This window comes from Meles meles, chromosome 3 (assembly GCF_922984935.1).
Source record: "Meles meles chromosome 3, mMelMel3.1 paternal haplotype, whole genome shotgun sequence".
In the NCBI taxonomy this organism is placed as follows: Eukaryota; Metazoa; Chordata; class Mammalia; order Carnivora; family Mustelidae; genus Meles; species Meles meles.
This window is the reverse complement of record NC_060068.1, coordinates 74,379,852-74,405,984: the sequence shown is the minus strand read 5'-3', so window position 1 is coordinate 74,405,984 and position 26,133 is coordinate 74,379,852. Positions and strand designations below refer to the sequence as shown.

The window sequence follows — 26,133 nt, the reverse complement described above, 5'->3', positions numbered from 1 at the left end:
TCAACTCCATAACTGAGAGTAAAGTAACAAACCATTTCCCCCCAAACTGAATAATACCTGGTTCCCGTATCTTCGGCATAACCTTTGCTGTCTCATCATGACTTATTTTTCCAATCAGTGTGAAAAAAAAGTTAATATTCATTGTTTCAGATTTCCAAGGACATAAGGGGGACGTATTAGGGGGGAAAAATCATGAAATGCCCTTAGCACCCAGCTAACTCTTTTCATGATCTGATTTTGAGATATAAGAAAACCACGCATGAATACTGGTTTCTTATGAAGTGTCATATAAAAAAAGTAAAATGAAGAGACAGTTTCAGACAAAAAAGTAATGTATGATAAACTCAGGAAATGTACATCTTTGCACAGAGGTTGTCAAAAGCACATGATAAAAAACTTCAGGTGATGCCATAAAACATTCTGGTTTATTTGTTCTATATAATGAAGTGCAGCTTACACTTTGGCACAGAAGCCAGCAGGGGGGCAAATAGGCACTTAAAATCTCTGAAGAACTGAGTGATTATCTCTTCTTTTGCAGTTTCCTTTTCCTCAAGTCATCAACCTCAGTAGTGCCTAATGCTAGGCTCAGCACTGGTTGAAACCGGGATAGAAGGAAGCTTGATAAAATACTACTTCCTTAAGTATCTTATCTTTATTACAATGGTTGTTAACCTAACACCTGAGTTCAGGGTTCAGGGTTCTGGTGTTTTGTATTGTTTGGTTGTTTTGTTTGTTTTTAAACTCTCTCTGATCACACAGCTGTCACTGCATGGAATCATCTAAGAAATGCAATGTTTTTCTTTCTCATTACGAATTACTTATTCATGATTAGAGTTTCCACTTAAAGAGATAAGAAGTATTAAAAATTCTTGACTCTTCTATTGTTTTTTTTACCCCTGGAGATAGCCAAATGCCCTCCTGACTGAAAGAGGGAAAATTTTTTTCTTACCGAAAACAGATCAGTAGAATTAGAAAACAAAGGTAATTTGACCACCTGAAACTAGGGCATAATTTATTTACATTTGGCTCTTTGTCACAGAGAAATGCCCCGAATATGATCTTTTTGAAGTTTGATTTCACTCTCTGAAAGCGGTTAGGGGTTAAATATATTAAGCACTAAGTTGAAGACTATGAAAAATATATCAGTAGCAGAATAATGGTAATAATAAACAACTGTATTCCTCAGGGGTCTGAATTTTAGCCTTAAGACTGTTAGTGAGTCCTCACTCAGTACGTGCCAGCAAGTGACAGAGAAAGAGGAGACGGGCCTGCAGTCTCCCAAGTACATCAAGCTGTCTTAATGACTCAGAAAGACACTGTGCTGGAGTCCAAAGGAGGTATTAGATTAGAAAGATGGCATGACCCCAGTTTCTACACCCTGGGTGCTGAGCAGCCCTTGAGGGTCTGGGTCTAACCCTCCAACTTTCTGGCTTCATTATCGTCTGTCTTACGGTTACAGAGAGTGAGAAGTGACAAGACTAGCAGGTGTTTCAGAAGTTTCTGTCTGGAAAACACTTCAAAACAACACAAATTGATATGTTAAAATCGAACTGTAAATACATGTTTAAATGTTACTCATTATATTGGCTATTAAATCCTGTGGCTAATTTCATTGCTTAAGCAATTCTCCTACTTGCTTTTCTTGTCTCATTCAGAGTACTGCCAAAGCTTGTGGCCCATTGCCCATAGTCTGCCTTCTACCGGATGGAGTCCCCCCTCACTAATCTTACACATTGCATTCTGAATAAACTTTCTGAAAACCTGACCGTTTCACTCTTCAGATTATATTTTCTTTCAGAGGATCCACATTGCTCAAAAAGTAAAAGCCATCCTCCTGGGTACTTGAAACTTATCTTGGTCTGGGTTTTACTTATATGGCAGCATAGGAAATATTTTTGCAGCTCATATCCCCGTCATTTTCTTTCCTGTCTCAGCCTTCCCTCAAGCTGAATTAACTGTGCCAATTCAGAGTTCTAAAAAGACTGTATCACAGATAGAACTTTGCATTTAATAATATGTTTCCATGCATTTAATGAATTTATTAATCGTTCTTTCAAATTAGGTTGGAAATTCTTCTAGGACAAGGGTTATTCGGTCCTGTCTGTTGGACTGTATATTGCCCGCACCTTCCACTATTGCCTGCTAGTAAGAGATACTGGAAAACATTATTTGATTACTTCATCTGACACTCATGATAACAGAGAGAGTGATTCTCTATCCAGCAATGCAAACACTTGCTGTATTTTATTCATTATTACTTCAAGCTCATGTTACCAGTTTTCCACTTCCAATATTCTATCAACCGAAAGAAGTACTATTTAAACATTGCATTCCTTCTGGATGAACATTCCGTTTTTTTCTGTTCGCCTTCCAAAGGTATACATCTTTCTTTTCTCTCACAGATATTACTGAAGAGTAAAAATGAACCCTGCATATATGTATTGCAAAGAAAAATGTGTCAGGCATTGCAACCTCAAACTAAGCCAATGAATAGTAGTTTCACTTTGAATTTTAAATGAGGCAACTGAGGCTCAGAGAGGGTAAATAACTCCCCTAAAGTCAAAGAGCCAGGATTTGGTCTCAGATGCATCTCTTACCAAAGGGTCATGATAAACTCCGTGTGCTGGGACATTCTGTTTGCTGCATATGCCTTAAGCAGTGTGGAGAAGTGATGAAAAATGATGAGCACAGAACCTGGCCATCATGTTTAGAAAGATACACAGTAGTGACCTAGCTCACTCCGTGTTCCTCGTCATCGTTTCTGCCATTGACTTGTGGACTGAAGGTTCAACACAGACTGTTGTTACTCATTTGACATTTAACAAATATTGATATCAATATCAAATAGCAAAACAAATAGCAAATGTTGAGCTTCTTTATCCAAGGCAGACGCATTATATTCATGCCTTGGACTTTTAAGGTTCAAAGTGATTATACAACTAAGAGTAGCTTAGTAGAAACTAATTTAAAGTTAGCATCATTTTAAAACTTTATCCACAGTAGAGGACTAGGGCAAACTGCCTACCTCAGGGACTTCCACAGCTTTATTTTTCCTCTCTCTCTCAGTATTTATTTTCTTGCTGCAATATAGGAACAGCTTTTATATTTGCACTTATAAGAAAGCCAATTATAGCACAGGACATTCTTCTCCACTTAACAAATGCCTCAGGATAAACTGTAGAAGGAATTGCTTTCAATACTGACATCTTCCAACATGAAATTAGCATCTGGGTAAGTATCCTTGTCTAACTTACGATACAAAGGTAAATGTTTGTGTATAATTTCCAAAATTTTTATCATTACTCTATCAAGAAACTTGGGTCCTAACCCAGAATTATTTCTGTAGTGGATATTAACTTTGGTTTCCAATAGCTTTGTATTTTAGGTGCACAATAATCTTTAGAACAAATAAGCAAACACTGATTAAACATTCATATGCTCATAAACTTGAATTTCCCCAGATTTTCTCTTTTCTGTCCTATTCACTTTAATATAGAGCCAAGATTCATTGTCTGTGCTAACAAATTAAAAAGTAAACACGAGGAAAATAAATCAATCATATTTACTCCACGCACCTCGCAGTCATTTTAAAATTCAGTTTTAACTCCCATTTCTAGTGAGCATAACTAATTAATAACATTAATTATTAAGTGAAACATGATATTTGCAGGTTGTAACTTTTATCAATACCCTCTGATTAAGATGGAAGACTGAAAAAAATTTCATTTCAACCAGTAATAAAAGCAGCCTTGTAGACAATTTACTTGGCTAGCCAGTTCCTGGAATTTCAAAAACTGTATGTATGATTATATTCTTGAGAGCAGAAGAGCTGTGACTAGAGTGCAAAATAGTCACTCTATTTTACTTACAGGCTGTTAAAAGGTGTAAGACCAATCCTAGGAATTTTTCTAATATTTTTCTTTTTTTAAAACTCAGTTTAAATTTGGATTAAATGTGTCTAGTGGTCTGCTCATTATGCTTAAATAATTGATAATCTCCTCATTTTTTTTGTAATCAAAACAGATGAGGACATCTATGGTCTCTCCCTCAAATTCTTATTAAAAACTCAAAGAAGGGGCCCCTGATTGACTCAGTTGGAGGAGTTTGTGGCTCTTAACCTAGAGGTCATGAGTTTGAGCCCCACATTGGATGTAGAGATTTACTTAAATAAATAAAGCAGACAAACAACAAACAAACAGAAAACTCGAAGAAATGTCAGACACTCAGCTTCTCAGGTTTGTCAAATGCCAGATTTATCCACAAAGGTATTTCAGGAACAAGGAAAGGAAATACACTGGAGAAACAATATCTATTCTTGAAGGACTTTAGGTCTGAAAAGGGATTTGACTAACAAGACACATGGAAGACACAGGCCAGAAAGAATACAGTAACAATAAGTAAATATTATATGTGTAGCCTTTGACAGTACGCTACCTGTGATGGGTTTAAATGGACTCAATTTCATAAGAAAAAGAAATTAAAACAGTAATTCTATATTTTCCAAGTATTCTTTTATCTATCTATTTATATCACTTTTACAATTACATAAAAAATGTCTAAGCAATAAGGAAGGGTCATTCAAAACAAGTGAAATGTCAATAGTTTTCCAAGTGGACTATGGGACGGTATCACCTATTGCTAAGCACACAGAGATACTCATTAGAAACAACTTGAAAGGTAATTGTGCCTAGAAGAAGGTAACTGAATTACAAGTATTTTCTAGTTAAGGTAGTATGTCTGTGTTTGTATGTGTGTGTGTGTGTGTGTGTGTGTGTGAGAGAGAGAGAGAGAGATCCTGTATAATGATCTCATTTATTTTATATTATTCTAAACACATCTCCACATTTGGGTAGGGTAATCTGTTGGCAGATACTTTGGCTTCTATACATATGGCCTTGCATAAATAATGGTAAAATTCTACTCACTATGGAAATATGATTGGACAATCTGAATTCACGCATCACTTGCTTTTGCATTAACCCATATTTGTATTCTCTGGATTTAAAAATCATTACTTGGATTGCTTGGCTTAAATTATAAATGCCTGCTAGTAGTAAATTTTTTGAATGGTCATGTTACCTAAATTTCTATGTTACTATTAATTTAATAGAATTCAGTGAGACAAAAAATCCATTATTTTTACTAGTGTGTACCATTATTATGTACCAGTAACATACCAATGATTTTAAGATGTATCCCAATTTCAGAGATGTTATAAGTTTAAATAAAAACGTGTGTATTTTAGAACTGAAGAAATGAGGAAACGTATATGATTTCTGTTTGCTTTCTCTTAAAGTTTATCTTTTCAGCTTTTTTTTTTTTTAAACAACTCCTTATTCCTGTATTTGTGATATTACCAAAAGAACTACAACTAGGCAGTTCTATAGTTGGTACAGTTAAGGCGGTGCTACAAAATTACTTCTTCCAGGTCATATTTGAACAGTTTTTTTTTTAAAAGATTTTATTTACTTATTTGACAGACAAGGAGGCAGAGAGGCAGGCAGAGACAGAGGAGGAAGCAGGCTCCCCACCGAGCGGGGAGCCCGATGTGGGGCTTGATCCCAGGACCCTGGGATCATGACCTGAGCCGAAGGCAGAGGCTTTAACCCACAGAGCCACCCAGGCGCCCCTCATATTTGAATACAAAACTTGAAGGACTTAATATAAGACTGGGAAAAATGAACTTTTTCCTATTACTGGTTTGTCCACTTAATTGGGCAGAGTTTTATATACTACTTTGAAATATTCGCACTCTAGCAGTGCCATTACCCCCTAGTACATGAAAAAATTGTTTTACTTTTTACAATTATAACAAACACCAGAAGAATGCAGTTAAGGGCTCTGTGGGGACTTCTGTAGTGTTCCTTATAATCAATGAACTCACCTAAATTCCGATGATGAAATCCACCTAACTACTCAAAAGGTTAAATGTGTATAAAAAGCTGGTATTTTGCTATGCAGGGAAGAAGAGTTAAGATATACTAAATGAATGGCTTTTCTTCTCAGGCACAATTATAAGCTGATTACTTTTTTGTGCTGTAAGTAACCTTTTCATGTACAATCCATTGCACTGCTTATTATTCATTAAAAAAACCTACCTCAAGTAAAAATATTGTTATAACTGAGGAATACTAGGTAAGTTGAAATTTATCATTCATGCAAAGAAGAAAACAGAGTAAAAACATAGGGAAAAGAAAAATGCTATGAGAGATCTGGAAACAGGCATAAAGAGAGAATGAGAAAGCAAGAAGCCCAAGGAATATACAAGCCTTCTTTATAATTTTGGCTCACACGTATCTTGAATAAATGAGGTACCTTTAATGAGGTAAATCCAGTGGGTCTGTTTTATTTGAGGGGGGGGGTTGTTTTGTATTGTTTTGTAATCAAAAAGCCAGGGAAAGCACATCAGAGCTATATTTCAAATTTCAAATGTCTTAATATCAATCACCGTGTTACATATTTTGATAGTTTTCTTAGCATCTAGCATGTTATTGCACACTCATCCTGCAAAAAATCAAGGTGATTAGATGATCAGTCATTTCCATTTTTTATTCCAGTCTAGCACTCAAAGATCGGTGCAAACTTTCCTCCTTAAAACAAGATCAAATAAATGTTAGAATTGTAGGAGACTAGAAAGTTTACACTGCATGTGAGTATATTCTGACTTAAGAACTAAATTCAAAGATAGTCTTAATTGTTAAGTTACAATATTCTGATGCTTTGAAATGGATGTTTCACACTAGTGAAAATATCACTAAGTTAATAGTGATATTGACTTAATACTCATTATCCTCCTCCCCCCAGCTAATGAGTAATCCCCATTTACTTTCTATATGATGCTATGATTCTGCACGACTAGCACTTTTTCCTTAACTCATACACTAGAGTGACATTCTTCTAAAGCAACTATGTATATGGCATTGGCAACACAAGCAACTAAGCTGATTATAAACTGTTACATAGATAATAACTGATCTTACGGAAATTGAAAAGGCCCTGGTAAAAGGCAACGTGAATGTGCTCAACTTCAGACATTAACTCCTAGAGGGATATTTTTTAGTTTCTCTCTTTTTCCTTGTCTTTTAAGAACAGTTTAGTGTCCTAAGTAACTTAGAATATATCATAGGGTTACAGAATTTCTAAATCTCCACTGCTGGTAAGAAGCAAGAATGGGTTCAATAAAAACTCAACACTGCTATACACTAATAATGCAGTAGCAGAAAGAGAAATTAAGAAAACAATCCCATTTCACTTATAGTTGTACCAAAAATAATAAAATACATTGGAATGAGCTTAACTAAGTTGGTGAAAGATCTGTATTTAAGCAAAAGAACTACAAACATTTTTGAAAGAAATGGAAGATGACACAAACAAATGGAAAGATGTATTCAATGGCTAAAAGAATTAGTATTGTTAAAATATCTACTACCCAACTACCCAAAGCACTCTATGAATTTAATGCACTCCCTGTCAAAATACCAACATTTTTCACAGAACTAGAACTAAAATTTGAGCAGAATCACAAAAGACCCTGAATAGCCATTGAAAAAGAACAAAGCTAAAGGTATCTCAATCCCAGATTTCAACATATACTACAAAGCTGTAGTAATTAAAACAATATGGTACTGATACATAGATCAGTGGAACAGAACAGAGTCCAGAAATAAACCCACTTTTCTATTGTCAATTAATCTACTATAAAGGAGGGAAGAATATACAATGAGGAACAATGTTCTTTAACAAATGCTGTTGGGAAAACTAGACAGTTACATGTAAAAGAATGAAATTGGACCACTTTTTTATACCATACACAAATATAAGCTCAAAATACGTTCAAGACCTAAATGTAAGACCTGAAACCATAAATTTCCTAGAAGAAAACATAGGCAGCAATTTCTTTGACATCAACCCATGAAACATTTTTCTAGATATGCCTCCTCCAGCAAAGGAAACAAAACCAAACTTAAACCATTGGATTACACCAATAACTCCTTCACAGTGAAGGAAACCATCAACAAAACGATAACACAAATTACTGAATAAAAGATATTTGCAAATGATATAATTCAATAGGGTTAATATCCAAAATATATAAAGAACTTGTACAACTCAACACCAAACAAAATAATCCACCAAAATGGGCAGAGGATGTGAATAGCTTTCCAAAGAAGATATACGGATAGCCAACCAACACATGAAAAGATGCTCAACAACACAATCGTCAGAAAAATGCAAATTAAAATCACAATGAGATATCACTTTACAACTCTCAGATTCGCTAAAATAAAAAAGACAAGAAGAACCAAATGTTGGGGAGGATGCAGAGAAAAAGGAACCCTTGGGCAATGTTGGGATGCCAACTGGTATAGCCACTGTGGAAAACGGTATTGAAGTTTCTCAAAAAATTAAATCTAGAATTATCACATAATCTAGTAACTCCACTACTAGGTATTCACCCAAAGAAAATGAAAACACTAATTTGAAAAGATACATGCTACGTGTACCTCTATGTTTATTTTGGCATTATTTACAATAGCTAAGATATGGAAGCGACCTAACTGTCCACTGATGGATGGATACAGAAGGTATGGTGTACACACACACACACACACACACACACACACACACACACACAGTAGATTACTCAGCGATAAACAAGAATGAGATTTTTGTCATTTGAAACAGCATGGATGGACCTAGAAGGTAAAATGCTAAGTGAAATAAATCAGAGAAAGACAAATACCATGTGATTTCATTCATATGTGGAATTTGAGAACAAAATAAATGGACAAAGATATACAAAAAACCAAACTGGCAGTTGCTAAGGGGGGATGGGCAAAATAGATAAAGGTGATTATGAACACACTTACTTGGATGAGCACTGGGCAACACACAGAATTGTTGAATCAGCATATTGTCCACTTGAAACTAATGTAACACTACATATATATTTGGATAAAAAAGGAACATCTGATTGGCATTAGGGAAGGAAATTTGCTAGCTGATTCCATAAAACCATGTGTATAAAAGTATAGGTTTGGACACTAAGTGTGATGACTCTGGGAGGGCAACTGTAGGCTCATACTCCGTGGGTCTATTTGTTTCACTGGTTTTGTTCTCAGTTTGCACAGCCATTGGAATCTAGTATTGGTATGATCTGTAAGTTGCTTTTCTCAGTGTTAATCTAAGGATTAAAAATAATGAAATACATCTCATGATACTGCTTTCTCTAAATTTTGCTATTTTAGAGCAAAACGGGCTTTCTTGTGCCATATGAAATGGTATACAGTAAGATGTACATGTAAAAGCATATTATTTATTTATCTTTGCACATGCTTTAAAATATGTTTGTGCATATTTTATAATGCATGCATTAATACTGAAATTGTGTATCTACTTTATAAATAAGTAAACTTATTTTGGGATGTAAAAAACACCACTGCTAATAAAACCCTGTAAACACAATGACAGAAATATGGCTTAATAGTGTTCTGCTGTTTTATTTACTTTTTTTTACACATGGAACGAGAGATCAAAACTCAGCACAAGGCCAGAAATAGACATTCAATGAAAATGTCTTATTAGTAGCTTTTATTTCCAAAAGCTTTAGCCATATTATACAGGAGGAAAGTAGTACCTTTTGAAACCAATAAGCCATTAACTCAGGTTTCTGAACATTTTTTTATGCTCTGGACCCTTTTATCAGTCTGGTGAAGACTAGAGGCTCTCTTCAGAACACTTCTGTTTAGTGTATAAAATGAAATACAGAGAAATACAATGTAACTACCAAACTATTGAACAATGGATGATATAGTAATATATGTGCTTATCTATTAACACATTAAATAACCAAGTTATTGGGAAGTCTACTATAGTTTTGTATTAATAAAAATGTATTTTTTTTCAAATATGTGCAACAAGTAGACTATGGTATAAAAGTATCTGTGATTTCTATCAGTGAAAAAGTTGTTGGTACTCTTAATATTACGATCTGTTGTTGCCAACATTTTTCCATCAACATAATTAATGGAAATTCTACATTGCAGGTAGCCATTTTTATTTCTTATCAAAGGATGCAGACAGCTTGAACTCTATCCATTCATTCTTTGACGGTTCTGTGCCCTTGGTTAAAAGCTGCATGAAGCATCTCGGACGGTGGGACCAAGAACATCCTTACATTAATCCCTGCTGGAACGTGCTCATGTTCTGTTAAACTGAAAACTATTCATAATAGTAGAGTCTACGAAAATTCTAATGGGATGGGAAACGGTATTATCAAGTTACTGCCAAAAGGATATGAAGCAATATTTATATACCAAAGAGTCGTTTTATGGATGTTTAAAAAATTGTGTGTCTGCCGGGGTGTACCAGAGAAAATATAAAGGGAATTTTATTTTGAACAAACCACCACAAATATCCTTGGGTTTCTTGGAGCTAAGAGCTGCAGTTAATTTCTTGGTATTTTGTAGTTAGATAATAGTGCTGAGTATTTATAGGCTTCCTTATATAACTATAGTTCTATCCATTTTTCTTGTCAGAAGAGTTTATTTTCTGTCCCTGCTCCTGTTTTCCTTGAATTTTAGTATTGGATTTACTGACTTTGCTCTGGCTCTACTTCTTTTTATAGAACCATATTCCTCAAGTTCAATTTATTTTTAAGTTGGATACTTTATGTGTCCATTCCCTTTAGAGCTCTAAAAAGAATGTGTATTATTGACCAGATAAAGCTATTAAGGTAACTATTATGAAATTTATTTTTAGGTCCTTGGTCACCTTAATGGCTCTTTGGGGTTTAAGATATGCTCAAAGTAGAGTGCACCATAACCTGGGAGGAGTGTCTGTGGCTATTACTTCTCATTCAACACCTGCTCAATCTGGAAGAGCTGCAATACGGCATTCTCTTCTACCACCAACTATAATTACTTAAGGGTCATTAATGGCTTGAGGCTCCAAATTAAAAAAGTCTTTCCTTAAGCATCCATTTCCTTGACCAGCTTTTATTTTTGGAAACATTCTTTTCCTTGCTCTCTCACGTTTTTCTTCTCTTTCCATTTTTCTGATTTTGCTTTTATTTCATTACCTGCCTTAAATTCTATCTTTAACAATCTCCCTTCAATCTTACCACTTCACCATTCTCATCGAATCCCTAAATCTGAATCTTAATCTGCAGTTTAATAACTAGCTTACCAGAATGTGCCAATTGTGCTTGCAATTCAGTATGCCTTATGCAGGAAAGGGATCTGTTGTGTTCCCAGCCTTCAGCTGAAGAAGGTAGCTTTGAAGATAAAACTCAAAACATGTATGTGACTCTTTGTCTTATATGCTGCTGGAAGCCATCACTTTTCAAGTCTCTGATTTGCTTGAAAACTGTGGCTAGGGTCATGCCAGTTGTTGGTATATCTGCCCATGTTAGCTCCATTCTTGCCAGTAAAATTTTATTGCAACTATTTGAAACCCTTGGGATTTCAGGAAATCATGGAAAATTGTCCACATTTGGCAAAAGATCTGAAATCACCTATATTCTTGCCTTTCTCCTATTTGAGAAAAGCATTTATTACTGCTCTTTGGTGAATGTGATAAAGGGAGAGGCCATTCCTCTGCCTTCAGCTCAGGTCATGATCCCAGGGTCCTGAGATCGAGCCCCACATCGGGCTCTCTGCTCCGTGGGGAGCCTGCTTCCTCCTCTCTCTCTGCCTGCCTCTCTACCTAGTTGTGATTTCTCTCTGTCAAATATTAAAAAAAAAGAACTACGCTTAAAAAAAAAAAAAAAGGAGAGGCCATTGTAGTTTGTGTCTCAAATTTCTCCATTATGAAATAACCATTTCATAGTCACTTTGATAATTCAAACCCCAAATTTTACCTAAGTACCACATAATGCCACGTTAACATGTTTAGAGGATAATGACTAGCCTACAAATGACGTTTGGGGTTTAACTATGTCCAAAGTATAAATTCATCAGATGAGTTCTTTCTAGTGGTTTCCTTATAGACTTTTTTCTTTTAAGAATTTTTGTTTTAGAAAGAGAGAGGGACAGAGCAAGTATGAGCAGGAGAGGAATAGAGAGAGAGGGAGAAGCAGAGACTAACCACTGAGCAGGGAGCCATAGAGACATGGGGCTCAATCCCAGAACCCTGGGATCATGACCTGAGATGAAAGCACATGCTTAAACCACTGGGTCACCTGAATCATCTAGGCACCCAGGTTTTTGTTTTTTCTATATTGTATATACTTTATTTGGGTTCTTCCTTTTATCTTTTCTTTTTTCAATTTTTTTTTTAAAGGAGAGGAACAGTGAGGTTGAAAAGATTGACATTTTCAGTATGAGAAAAGTGTAATATTTTTCAATTGTACAATTTTAAATTTTATGAGGATGAAATCAAGTTGTCCTGCTCCCAAACACCCCTGATTTCTGCAAACTTCATCTTTGAATTAGGAAATATTAGAATGAGCTTATGCTGGAGTATAAATGCCAGACTAACCATTAACCCCTGGACATATGCAGTTTAGTGCATAATGGGAATGTTCATATAATTGGAAAATCAAGAAGATCTTCCTGGATGTTTCAGTAATTATTCGTAATCAAGTACAAAACTGTCAGGTAATGAGCATCTGATTGAATTTGTTTGAGGAATTTAACAAGTCCCAGGGGGTCTATTTGAGCATTTTGCAGATATTTATTTTCAAGCGTTCCTTTATTAGATCATCACTTTAAGGTACAAAAGGTAAACTTTCAAAGTGATATGTCTGTACAAAACTGTTGGGCAACATTTGGGAAAATATACCCAGAGGCATCTGACTGAAGATGGAACTTGCATGTCAGACACAGAAAATCCAATTTGGTTTTGTCATTGAGTCAATTTTTTGCGTTTATTGTTGCAAAGACTTCATCCTGCAGTAATGCTGGAATCATTTCTTTCCTTGAGGGTTATTGATACACTTGCACAGTATTCTGTTCTGTTCTGTTTTAAAACTTATTGTCACGTCTTTTTAAAAAGACTGTGAAAAATTAGGTTCAAATAATTATTTATACTCGAGTATTTATAGTTATGGTTGTTCCCATTTATATCTCTATACATTTAAGGCTAGACTTTAAATATTATATATCTTAGATTTAACATTATATAATTAATCCTGAATATAAACCTTTTTATCCATCCATAGTTGGTTTCTTAATTTTTTATTATGTTTGCAAAAGGTGACAGCTTGAGGCAAACTGTCCTTTTTCTGTCCTATTAGATTTCTGGATTAATTCCTAATTTTATGTATTTCAAGGAAAGTAGTCTGAAATTTATGTCAGGTGACGCCTTAAAAGACAAAAATCATTGCTAAAGCATGCCAGACATTTCAAATTTCTAAAACAGCAGATTTTTTTAATCTGCAATAAAACTAGGATTGAGTTAATGATTTTTTTTTGTAGTACATTAATTTAGGAAATTCTTTTGTTTTTTTTTTTCATGATTTCTTGCTATATTTACAAAAGTTAGTCTAGTTTGCTGCTTTAAAAATCCCTTATGGTTGCACAAAACGACAGCTCATGAAATGGATTTTTAATATGTATATGTTGTTTGCCATTATCTGGTATTGACCCCACACTGTCCGGGCCTAAAAGGTAACTGATCATCCTAAAAATCTCATCATATGATGATAACAGAGCAATTGAAAGTATCCTCTAAATATTAAGATTCTAAAGGACAAAGGGTATCCTGTGCACGTCATCTTTCTTCTAAAATTCCCCTCTCCATCACCCTCCATTTGGTACCTGCTATACATTCTTCTGGTGTCAGCTCAAATGTCATTTCCTTAAACCCTAAAACAGAACAGCCACCCTGTAATGGCTCCCTTTTCTTTGCATTCATAGCACTTATCATGCTTTATAATTAGATATATAATTCTTGTTTTTTCTCTCTCACTAATCTATATATATACTCCATGAGAATAGGAACTGAATTTATTTTAATTACCATTTTGCCCCAGCTCTGATGGGTGGCTACTGTTGGGTGTAATTTGGTGAATGAATGATTTCATTCATATATGTTCTCAAAACCTGTACACACGTTAAGAAAAAAAAAATCAATAAATACTTGTGGCTAGTTTACTGGATCACATGATTGAATGAATACATTTACTATATTATAATAATGTACTCTGTAATCTTCTTACTAAATTTATATGTGTATTAATTCTCATTTTTACTTCCTGATAGATACCTCTTATTTTTAATATTCTTTATTTTGTATCAGAATTTGTTTATATTTTCTTTTGGATCTATGTCATGCCTGGACATAACAGAGTAGGAATTTAGTGTTATATGGCATAAAACTATAATCTTTGATCATCTATTTAGAGTAAAAAAATACTGGAATTTGTTACTCCACCATTAGTTTCTTTTTATAGTTCACTAAAATACTTGATCAAACAGCAGTGTTAGCTTACCATAATTACAAACATGAAAACATAGATAAACTGGGAAACAAACTGAGGGTTGCTGGAGGGGAAGGGGTGGGAGGATGGGGTAAGTGGCTGATGGACATTAGGGAGGGCATGTGATGTGATGAGCACTGGGTGTTATACACGACTCATGAATCACTGAACACTACATCAAAAATAAAAAAAGAAATGAAATTAGGTGTTTGAGGCTCTGATGTATGTGATGATGTCATTTTTTTAAAAATCAAAGCAACCCCTATTTCCTATAATGGTTTGGTTGGATTAATTTTTTTTATTAAAATTATATTAATGCCAAGTTTTTCCTAAATTAATGTACTACTAAAACATGGTATGCAAGACATTGTAGCTGGCTTCTACACAAGTTGTTCTCAAGTACATAGTCACTAAAGATAGGTTAGTTGTTTGAGTACAAAAAATTAAAATCGCACAAAATTCTAACAAAAGAAAAGATGGGATCACTGGCATTGGCTTTTCAAATAACTTAAAATCCTTGTGTCCTTTTATTTATTAATGCAATTATTTGTTTATTTACAACATTTACTGACCTACAATTTCACTAGGTACTGTATAAACGCTATTAATTTTGATCTACCTATTTATATAAACCAAATGGTTATATTAATTCCACTGATGGATGAGAAATCTGAAGTCCAGAAAGGGCAACAAATTTATCCAGGCATTAGTTACAAAGAGGAAAATCCAGAGTTTATGTCCCAGTTCTATCTGAATGAAAAGCCTGTGCTCTTTCCTCTTACTCTTCCAACACTCGCCAAGGCCACTCCTCAAGTACAAATGTTCTTACAGCATACAGCGTAGCGAACAGTGCTCCTTTCATCCTGCAAGGAGCAGGCCCCATCACACTTATGCTTAGAAGTAAGTGCAGGCTCTTGCAGCTGCAGTGCTGGGAGGGAAGGCCAGGCCTGGCAGTTTACTTGCCATGTTGACTTAGGCAAATTATTTACCGAGTCTGCTCAGTTTTCTCTGGAAAATGGAGCTAGCGATAAACAGAACCCACTGCGAAGAGTGTTAAGAGCGTTAAATAAATCAATATTTAAAGTACTTAGGACAGTCTTGGCATACAGTAAGTTAAAAGTCTAAATTAAAATCAACATTATCATATGGCAGTTGGTGATAGAGTGTTCAGTTATTTACAAAAGCAATAATTAAGTGTTGAGCGTATAAAAGTAAATATCACATAATTCAGTTATCTATACAGTGTTTTAACAATTTCCACTGCATAAGCTTGTACTTATACAAATGTACTTGGCAGCATTGCTATCAAAAGGAAAGATACACATGTACATTTATAAAGTGTATGCTGTATGTGTTCCTATATTTATACACACTAGCTCATTTGTAACAAAGGCTTAAAGAGTTACCTCTGCTCAAAAAATGAAGATATGGAAACATTAATTTATATTTTTAAAAATATGTTCACATGTATCATCATCTCTTGTCCTTATCACTTTAAAGGTAGAATTCTTAAGGTAGGGCTATAGGATTACCTGGATTATAAAGCTTAGTTTTTAAAAAACTGGATAATTATGACACTCAAGAAACATCACTTCATCCTCAGTTGGAGATTTTAGTTTTAATTTTTAATAAAACTCTCTGAAACCATCCAACTCTTAATACTTCTTGGCATAATAGTTTGGGGACGTTGCATTATAAGAGATCCCTTGGTAACTATCTTAATTTCCAGAAATAGTATCAGTGATGAAAATGAATTTGAGTGCCATTTCTGAAATTTAATCATGTCTCATTTAAACACCCTGCAGGGAAATGTATATGGCTATTGTGGGCCACATAGTCCAATCAATGAAAACAATCCTAGTTATTTTTAGATTAGTTAACTAAAGTGCTATCAATTTCCATTGCACTTACTTTAGATTAAACATCACGTTCTGTTAAACATACACAGCAAAGCATATCTTTTCTTATGAGAATAGGTTTCTATTCCAGTTCATCATCATTTCCTTTCAAGCTGTGTATGAAAATGGCCGATCAAGCTTGAGCTTATATCATTTAAAAACAATAAGGAAATATAAATTAGGACTTTATAATTAGGAGAATTGCTGTAATACTGTAATAAATAGTCTGAGCACGTCTATATGATTTTCACATATCATTCAAATGTAACTTCAATTAAAATTACAAATAATCAAAATTAAATTCCCCATAATAGATAAATGAAAAATAAAGCTAGAAATAAATGAGATCTGCCAAAGTAAGTGATAAGCTGTATGAACAATACCTGGAAATCTAAACTGAAATATTTAAATCAGAAGTATTATTGCCTTAGCCTACCTACAAATATAATTAGCAAATAATTACTGAAAAAACTGTAGGCAGATTTTTGCCCAGTATTAAAAACTTTTGTCATTAACATTTGAAATATTACATTTACTGAATATGTTTGATTGGTGATTGATCTGGAAAATAACAATTATTACTTCATAACTGGACATCACGTTATAATCAATAGGGTTAAGTATAAATTTCTTCCTTATAAAGTAAAAAATGCATAATAGCTATATTAATTAAAGACATACATTATGAGAAAGAATTCACATAGATTTTTAAATAGTATATCAAATTACTATCTTAAACATCTTTTTTAACTGTTGGACTGAAAATTTAAAAATACATTCAAGTTTTAAATATGTAGTATCTCACTAATATTAAAAAAATGTTTCACTTAATTGCACTGGCAAAGGTAGTCTTGTTTTTTTAATTCAATTAGCTAACATACAGTACATCATTAGTTTCCGGTGTACAGTTCAATAATTCACCACTTGCATATAAAACCTAGTGCTCATCACATCACGTGTCCTCCTTAATGCCCACCACCCACATTGCAAAGGTAATCTTAATAAACTGCTTAAAATTGAAGGGCATGCAAAAATGAGGGAAAGGCAAGAGAAAGGTTAAAAATCTGAAAAAAGCAAATCTTTATGATGGTATGTAAAGAGACATCAAGATCAGTGTCAACACCACTCAAAGAGTTATACCCAAAATTACCACTTTTATATTTTCAAGTCTTACAGTGGTAGTTAGATCACAGCATTCATATGTGTCTACCTGATATTTGAAATGGAGAAGAAATAAATAATGATCTAAGTTAAATTATCAAGACATCTGGATGCAGAAGTGGCCTAAATAGAGGAACAGAGTCTTTGTTTACTTCTCTTATTTAAAATCTATCTGCATAACCCTATTGCAAAGCAGAGTTGTAAAAGATTTTATCAAAGTCAAAAAAATTTCAACTTGCAGTATGATTTACAGAGTACCAATTAATATACCAAATTATATTTCATTACACTGGCAAAAGCATCTTTGGCATACTACTTAAAAAATGGGAAGTCAGGTAAAAAATAACTTGATGGTAATTGAGGACACTGAGAAATCAGATACCATTTCTACACTTAACCCAGAATGCTAGGCTCATTCATTCATTCACTTAGCAAATGTCTCTTGAGCGCCCATTGTTTGCTAGTTCTCTTCTGGCAACTGTGATCAGAACAGTACACTACCTCCCTTGTGGAGAATATACTCCATTGGAGGAACAGTCATTAAACAAGATATAAAAAGTAAAAATATGATATGTTAATGATTAATGCTAAGGAGAAAACCTATAGCAGAGAAGGGGATGGGTGTGTTTTTGTGTGTTGAAGTAGGGAGGTAGAAAGGCTGAGGAAAGGTTCACTGGGAGGATGCCTTTATGCAAAGACCCAAAGGACATACTGGAGTGCTCATAACATCATAGTAGAGTATTACAGAAAAGGGGAGATGGGAATGGGAATGCTGTAGGGCAAGGATGTGCCAGGTGTGTGCCAGGCATGTGCCAGAAACAGCTAGGAGACCAGCATGGCTGAAAGAGTGCGCAAAAAAGGGAGAGTCCCATGAGATGTGATCACAGAGGTGAGTGAATAGGGCAGAGGCACAGGCAGGTCCGACTGGCCTCAGGAAACAGGGGGACTATAAGATTCACTTGGTTTGAGATCAGAAGTCCGTGGAAGATTCTGAACTGCTAGGTAATGTGTGTGGACTTTTGCTTTAACAGGCTCCCTCTGGCAGCAGAGTTAAGCAGCACATGTAGAAGGAAGGAAGGGCCTCTCTGTAGAATTGTCTCATGGGAACTTTTTATGTCTTTTCATTAACTTTTTTTGGTCACCTCCTTTACCTTAAAATTCTCTGCCCACAAGTAAAGACAAATCCCTCCCCCCTGGAGAGACAGAGACAGGGACAGAGAAAGAGAAAGAGAAAGAGAAAGAGAAAGAGAAGGAGTGAGGTGTGTGTGTGGGTGTGGGTGTGTGTCCATGTATGTGTTTCCTGGGATGGCTCCCGTTTCTTCCTTTCTCTTTTCCATATCCTTTCTAAAGTTTGTCAGCCAGCCTCTGCTCCTCTTTAGCATTTCATCTATTTCCATTTATCTATATTTCCATTTGTGAAGCGAGAGGGGGTAGAGATACGGAGTCAGAGGAAAAAGCAGAGTGAGTCAAGGTCAGTCCAGTCTTTTGTTCACATATGTAGTGCCTTCTCACCAAATAGACGTTTAAAATATAATTATATTTTTCAGATCACAAAGGTACTATAAGCCTTACAAATTGAAAATATACCAAAGAGTAAAGATGAAGACACAACTCAACTATAATATGATAGATTTCAAACTACTTCCTTTGTAGGAAAGTTCTGTTCATGTTTTTTTTTCTTCTGTTGTGTTTAATTTTATTGAATTAAAACACATAATAAACTGAGGATAGGAAGTATTTTCCTTTCACCTTTATTATAAATACCTCCCAGTTTATTACTTGTGTTTATAGTTTATTACTTTTATATAGATGTTTTTAATAAATTCTATTCCTCTGTAATATCTCTTATTATTTATTATTTGGGAGGGCATTGAGATTGATTTCATTTTAAAATATACCAGAACTTAATTAACCCATTGGTAGATATCAGAAAGTAGTAGAAGGAGGGAAGTAATACGAGTGCAGACACGCAAGATTAGGGTGAAATTGGATTTGAACACAAGGACATATGGTATCCTCTGACCTACCCAGCATTAAGTCTCCATCATTCTCCCTTTCCTCTTCCTTCTGAAATATCTGCCAAAACAAATGGGCCTCTCTGCCATAACTGCAGGCTTAAGCTGACCCACGGGTAACCCTGTGGGACATGACAGAAACTTCAGAAGAAAGGTTATAAATCTTACTCAGAGTGGAAGCTGGGTATATTGATTATAATCTATGAGCTGTCAATTTCCAAGATCCTAACCTGAATCAGCTTAGAGCTGGCATCACCTATAACCTGCAGATGGTATCTGTGTACCCTGGAGTGAGTGAGTACTCTTAAGTTCTCAATGTGTAGTACCATAGCATCACTCTGGCAGAATGCTCTTTCTTACTCTGGATTTCTAACAATCCTAATAAGCCACACAAAAAACCAGAACCGTATCCCCAGAAATCGAAACAGTAAGGAGATTAAAGATCCTTAAATTATTATAAACTCCTGCAAGTCAATACAGTAAAAACAAATACCCCAATAAGAAAATATTTTACAGTGTATCCTAACTAACTCTTTCTGATCTCTTTGTTAGGGCCCAGAGATGCACAGAGGAATGGCAGAATGTCAAAACATATGATGGGTTAAGGAAGTCACTACTGCTTTCATGTTCACAGAGAAGTCTGAGTTTAAATATAAAGATTATATAAATGTAAAAGTAAATCAAAGAAATTTATTAAACATAATAGCAAGATACTAGACATAATCTGGTGATAATTAAAAGTTCAAGGTCTATTTCAATTTGTTTTTCCACTATCAATCAAGTTTCTTTCTTTCTGAGGGTATTTTTAGATGTGGTGACCTCACCAAAATCTCTGATGGAAGGATAGAATAGACTTTAGTCACCAGTTTCAACAACTAGTTCACAGCACATGGCTGCCTACGTAGCATTTCAACCTGTAGGCAACTGACTCTCTAGTTGCTCCTTGGCCAACACAACTTCAAGACCTAGGGCTCTTGTCCCCAGGGTGCCTACAATTCAGACATCACTTCCTGTTCAGGACATTCAGAGATCTAGTGCTTGACCACCTCAGAGTGACGCTCATTGATAGGCAGGGTTCCCATGACATGTCCCCTATATACAGTTCTCCTTTTAAGATAATGGGAAGGTCTCATCTTCCTATCGCTCCTCTGGCCAGGCCTCCTATGGGTCATGTTTGTAGCCAGGCATTGTTTAAGCTCTGCCAAAGTTCTAGTACTGTCTGGAAAGTACTTTATTCTGGCACCCGATGTCTGTTTAGGCTGCCAGAAAATCAAATAGTCATGGACATTAGTTTTTTGGTCTTCATCTTTTTTTTTTTTTTAAAGATTTTATTTATTTATTTGACAGACAGAGATCACAAGTAGGCAGAGAGGCAGGCAGAGAGAGAGGAGGAAGCAGACTCCCTGCCAAGCAGAGAGCGCGACGCGGGGCTCGATCCCAGGACCCTGAGATCATGACCTGAGCTGAAGGCAGAGGCTTTAACCCACTGAGCCACCCAGGCGCCCCAGTCTTCATCTTTTTAATTAAGTGTTCATTTACAGATACCTTGGGGTGTTTTTAGTACAACTTTCAATGCTATGCAGGCAGCCATCTGTAAGTCCCATAAACCAAAGAAAAGGAGAATGCAAGAGCTGTATCTGGGAGGGCCAAGGGTCAAGTGAATCTGAGTTAAGTCAACTTACTGCATGGTCAGTTAAATGCTTTATAGGAAGGTCTCTAGGTTAGTTGACTGGGTGGCCACTAGTCTTTTTGGTTGTATCATTAACCTGCTTACTTAGGCTGTCCTTTTCTTCCATTCATCCATGACTGAAGGTTCCTAGGTCAACTCACAATTAATGTCTTTTCCAATTATTTTTAAGCTTAGAAATCCATCCCTACATCCAAGGTATTTCTTTGGTATTCAGGATTTTATTATTTTAATGAAGTTTTTCAGCATTAGGGTAATGAGCACTCACAAATCCTCATTTTGTTTATATACACAATCCAAATCCATCCTTAAGTAATTTTCTCTGTTTTAATTTATAAACTTTGTCAAAGGGAAAGGAAGAGAAGGAAGGTGACATGTAAAGTTGTTACTCTGGCTAAAAAGGAGGGGGAGGGAGTGTGTGTGTGTGTGTGTGTGTGTGCACGCACATCTGTGCTCCTGAACATGTGTAAGCGAGAAAGGAGGTGTAGTGTGTTTTTGTGTCTATCTCATTCAATTCTATCTGAAGAGATATCTCAATTTAGAGGAAAATACACTGAACTGGAAATCACAAGTCCCGATTCTACATTCCCTCTAGTCCTGCTTCTCTCACTAACTATGAGAGCCTGGGCAAACCACAGCCTGTATGTCTCAGTTTCTGCATCTTCCTTCTGAATTTGCATAACGTGATGCTCTAATAGTATAATATATGTCAAAGCAGTAGAGCTATGGAGTTTCCATAAGTGTCCAACAATTACTAAGCTATATCATTATTGTCCTCATTAGCATGTATTTGTGCCCAATTCTGGTTTCGTCCCGCCAACTATAATCCTGTCTCCTGGTTTTTGTTTCTTTTGGGGAAGAAGGGTTGCTTTTTGCTTCTCTGAAATTACTTCAGACAAATTACCGTCCTAGTGTTTGATATATCATCACAAGACCCTGCTCTCTTAGGCTTCCAAAAAGGCAGTGTGTAAATTTCTTACTAATGTGCACACCAGCTCAATACAAATCCTCCTTTTATTGGTGACAGAGGCTATCAGGTTAGAGAGCCTTGAATTTACTGTCTGAAGCAGAGGAGCCACTCTGGGGGAAATTTAGGTCATACACATACTCAAAAGCCAAAATGGGGTTCATAAGAGAGATGCATTTGGATCTCTACAGAAATGTTGCCCTCCTTTCAGAACACAAGGGAGCCACTCCTGTATCTAGCATGCACTGAGATCTATCCTGGAGAGTATACGTAAATCAACAGCATTAACAAGAACAAATATGAAATGTTTCATAACATTTCAAATATGAACTCTAGAAGCAAATTATATTGATTTCAACCCAGATTCTAGAATTCGTGGAGGATATGCGAACAACAAGAAAAACATATACATATGTGAATACTTACTGTATTGACAATTTCTTCCCATGAATTCACCTGGGCACTCACAGGAATAGTTAGCAACAAGGTCTGTACATATGCCACCATTTTTGCAAGGTTGAGCTTCACATTCATTTATGTCTGAGGAAAACAGAAAGAACAAAAAGAATGAGAATTATTGGTGAAAAAAATGATTAGTTATTGGAAGGTTTTAGGCCTTTCAAATAAAACAGTATCTACATAATGCAATAACTTTTGTGCGTTTGTGAGTGTGTAAGTGCGTGCTCAATCATAGATAGTGCTTAAAATCGACAACTGATTAATAATCAAGTTCAAATGGAATCGGGAATCCAAATGAAATACCAACAGGAGCAAACCATTCTCCAATCCTGAAAATAAATATGAATAGTGTGGGGAAATATTCAGTGTATCTTTAGAATTAAATCAAGCAAATTAACCCTGATAGAGAGATGAATTGGTATCACTTACAAGATCTGGAAACCTCCCCTGCAGCAACAACTGCCAATTAACACTGTCTCATTTCATCTTAATTCATTAAAATTCTAACTGACAAGAGATGTTTTAGTTTCTAAATAGTTCGCCTTTGATGAATGCGATGAGAAGCAAATTAGAGTTAATAGCTAAAGCTCGTTACATTAAGCGAAGTATAATAAATGTAAATGATGATCACTTCCTAATCTCATTCAAGGGTTCTAAAATTAGGGTGACTAAAGGGACTTACCTTTGATATACTATTATTACACCTCGTGCAAAATCATATGAAATATAAAACATTCAGGAAATTGTACTAATTTCCATGCTAATTTTGGACAACAGATACAATGAATATGATTATAAGTGAAAAAAGAAATAATGACTAATTCAGTCAAATATCCATCACTGATAGACATCATTCCCTCTAAGCACAGCACCATGCTGGGTTGTGGGGGAGCTAGTAAAGGAGATGGGTAATAAGCAACTATTCCCTATCTCTTTCTCTTCCGATCATCTACTTCTTTTGAAGGCTCTCTCTGCTCTTATTCCCATAGCTCCTTACAGACCTGAATAGTGTTACTTAGGAATTGTCTATTTACCCTGCCTTTTACCCTCTCACCTAGTTAACCTGTGAGCCCTACAAATGCAGCCTCTGTCCTGCACTGTTCTTTGAATCTCCATGAATGCCACATGCTATCTGGGAGACCACTGGTACCAAAATATGTTTCCTGATAAAATTTTTAACAAGATTAAAAATAGTGGTGCAGGCAATCTAAACAAATAGTTTCAGATGTATAATGGGCCTTCTGATACACTAGAAAGTATCAAAACAGTAGTCTGAAGTCTACTTAAAGCATCATCATCATTAAATTACCCCTTCAAGACCAAATAAGAACAAAACAGTGCAAAAGTTCTATTTTGCCCTTTCTTTTAAATTTCTTCTTCTAAACAGTGTCTCCTGTTGGTATCAGAGTTGGTCACCCTCTCATTTTAGGTTTAGTGTAAAGTTTGGTCTACATTTCCTTAGGCAGATGATGACTTTCTTTGAAAAAGCCATCCTTTTTGGTTTCTGATTGACTGTCACAGTTTGAAAGTAGAGACAATTCATGACTATGTTCAGGAGGAATTAAGTAATTTGAGTATTTTATGACATCAAATAATAGGATAAAATCAGAATCTGATAATCTCTAAAAATAGTTGTGTGCTATCAAATATAACAAACTCCCAAATATTTGAAGCTAAAACTCTCCAGAAGGAAGGAGGGAGGGAGGGAGGGAAGAAAGGAAGGAAGGAAGAAGAGAGCCATTTATATTCATTATCTAATGAAATAATTAGCTTGCTTTCTTTCTTTCTTTCTTTCTTTCTTTCTTTCTTTCTTTCTTTCTTTCTTTCTTTATTTGACAGAGATCACAAGTAGGCAGAGAGGCAGGCACAGGGGTGGGGGGAAGCAGGCTCTCCGCTGAGCAGAGAGCCCAATGCAGGGCTCATTCCCAGGACCCTGGGATCATGACTGGAGCCAAAGGCAGAGGCTTTAACCCATTGAGCCACCCAAGCGCCCCAGCTCTTTTTATTCTTAATCAAAATTTCACTTAGTCTTGTTTTACACTAGATTAACATGCAAAATATTTTCATTATGTTTTGAAAGTGGCACAAAAGTCACTGTGCTGTTTATTTTACAGTCAGCTGAATGTAAGGCAATGAGAATAATTGGTTACTTGGGAACATGCCTACTATGTCTTTCTCTGCATCATATCGACTACAATCTTTTTTTTTTTTTTAGATGAGACTATGTCAATGGCTAATAAGAAGTTAAATCTTCATGTTAGAGAATGCATTGCCTTATTTTGTAAAGTTAAACATAACAAGTTATTCTTTCATACTTCCAAGGAAGAAACTGAGTATTGATGTCTGAGGACCACCCAGGGAAATACAATTTGATCTTGAAGAAAAGCTTTAATTAAGATTAGCGACAGAATGGAGATGGTAGTGTATTTCCAAACAGGAAACCAGAATGAATTACAACTTTGAAAAGAAACATTCATGCTATGATGATTTGTTCAGGGACACAATTAGCCAGTCTGTCTGGAGCACAGAGTGGGAAGGGGAGTTCTGAGATCCCAAATCAGAGGATGGAGATAGGAACCAGCTTATAATGGACCATTAATACCAGCGGAGGGAACTGTCCGTTATTTTTCCGCACTAAAGACCTGGAGCCGGAAGGGAGGGTATCTTCTCTACCCTTATACTTTAGATAGACGTAGTAAAGCAATATTTGGGATAGAATTAAGAAATGAATGAAGAAAAGCAGAACAGAGAAACCCACACAGGTTCGATGCTAATAGTATCGAATATATACTTCAATTCTCAGATAATAGGTTCTAAGTGATTTCTCATTTTAATACTGAACCATGTATTATGAGGAAAACCAAACCCAGTTCTTGCTACTTTAAAACATTAATAGAAGGGCGCTTTCATAGTCAATGATGTGAGAACTATCCAGAGTCATTTTATAGGTCTGTAAGGATATGCAGGCACTATTGTTCTTTGCTTCCTTACTTCTTCCAAGTATTTACACAATAAATATTACTTAACATAGGTGAATGTGAATCTAATGGAGACAAATCAACCTTTGAACTTTCTAGCCATTTGATCATGAGGCAAGATCTACCATCATCTAAAAAGGAAATTATAATTAAGTAGATCAGATTCTAAAATAAACAAGTTTCACCTTTATCCAGAGGTTAACACAAGGTTGAATGAACTGGAATTGCATTTGCTGAAGAGAAAATGCTTTATATCCATGCTCAATTTTGAATAAAGAATGACCTTTTATTGCTTGTGCATTTTTTGATTCTTTTAAACTAAAAAAAAAAAAACTACCTTAAGTTTAATATTTGTAAATATACAAGTGTTACATTAAAGGAGCTATGTACTTTAATATCATAGCCAAAAAATAAAATATTTTTGCATATGTACACACCTAGGAACATGTAGACTCAGATAACATATGCAAATTACATGGAAGCATTTATGTATTAGTTTAATGCAAGAGTTCTTTTAGCGGTGAAGGCTATTTGCACTGTGATTAA

The 26,133-nt window shown here is 35.4% G+C and overlaps 1 protein-coding gene across 1 annotated transcript in view; it reads right to left on the bottom strand.

Annotated features, from left to right (window-relative positions):
* The window catches only part of EDIL3 (EGF like repeats and discoidin domains 3), a 423,141-nt gene that overhangs the window by 161,663 nt on the left and 235,345 nt on the right, over window positions 1-26,133 (bottom strand). The window contains exon 5 of the mRNA XM_046001012.1: window positions 22,577-22,690. Coding sequence (XP_045856968.1) covers window positions 22,577-22,690 — 114 coding nt within the window. The remainder of the gene's footprint in view (window positions 1-22,576; window positions 22,691-26,133) is intronic.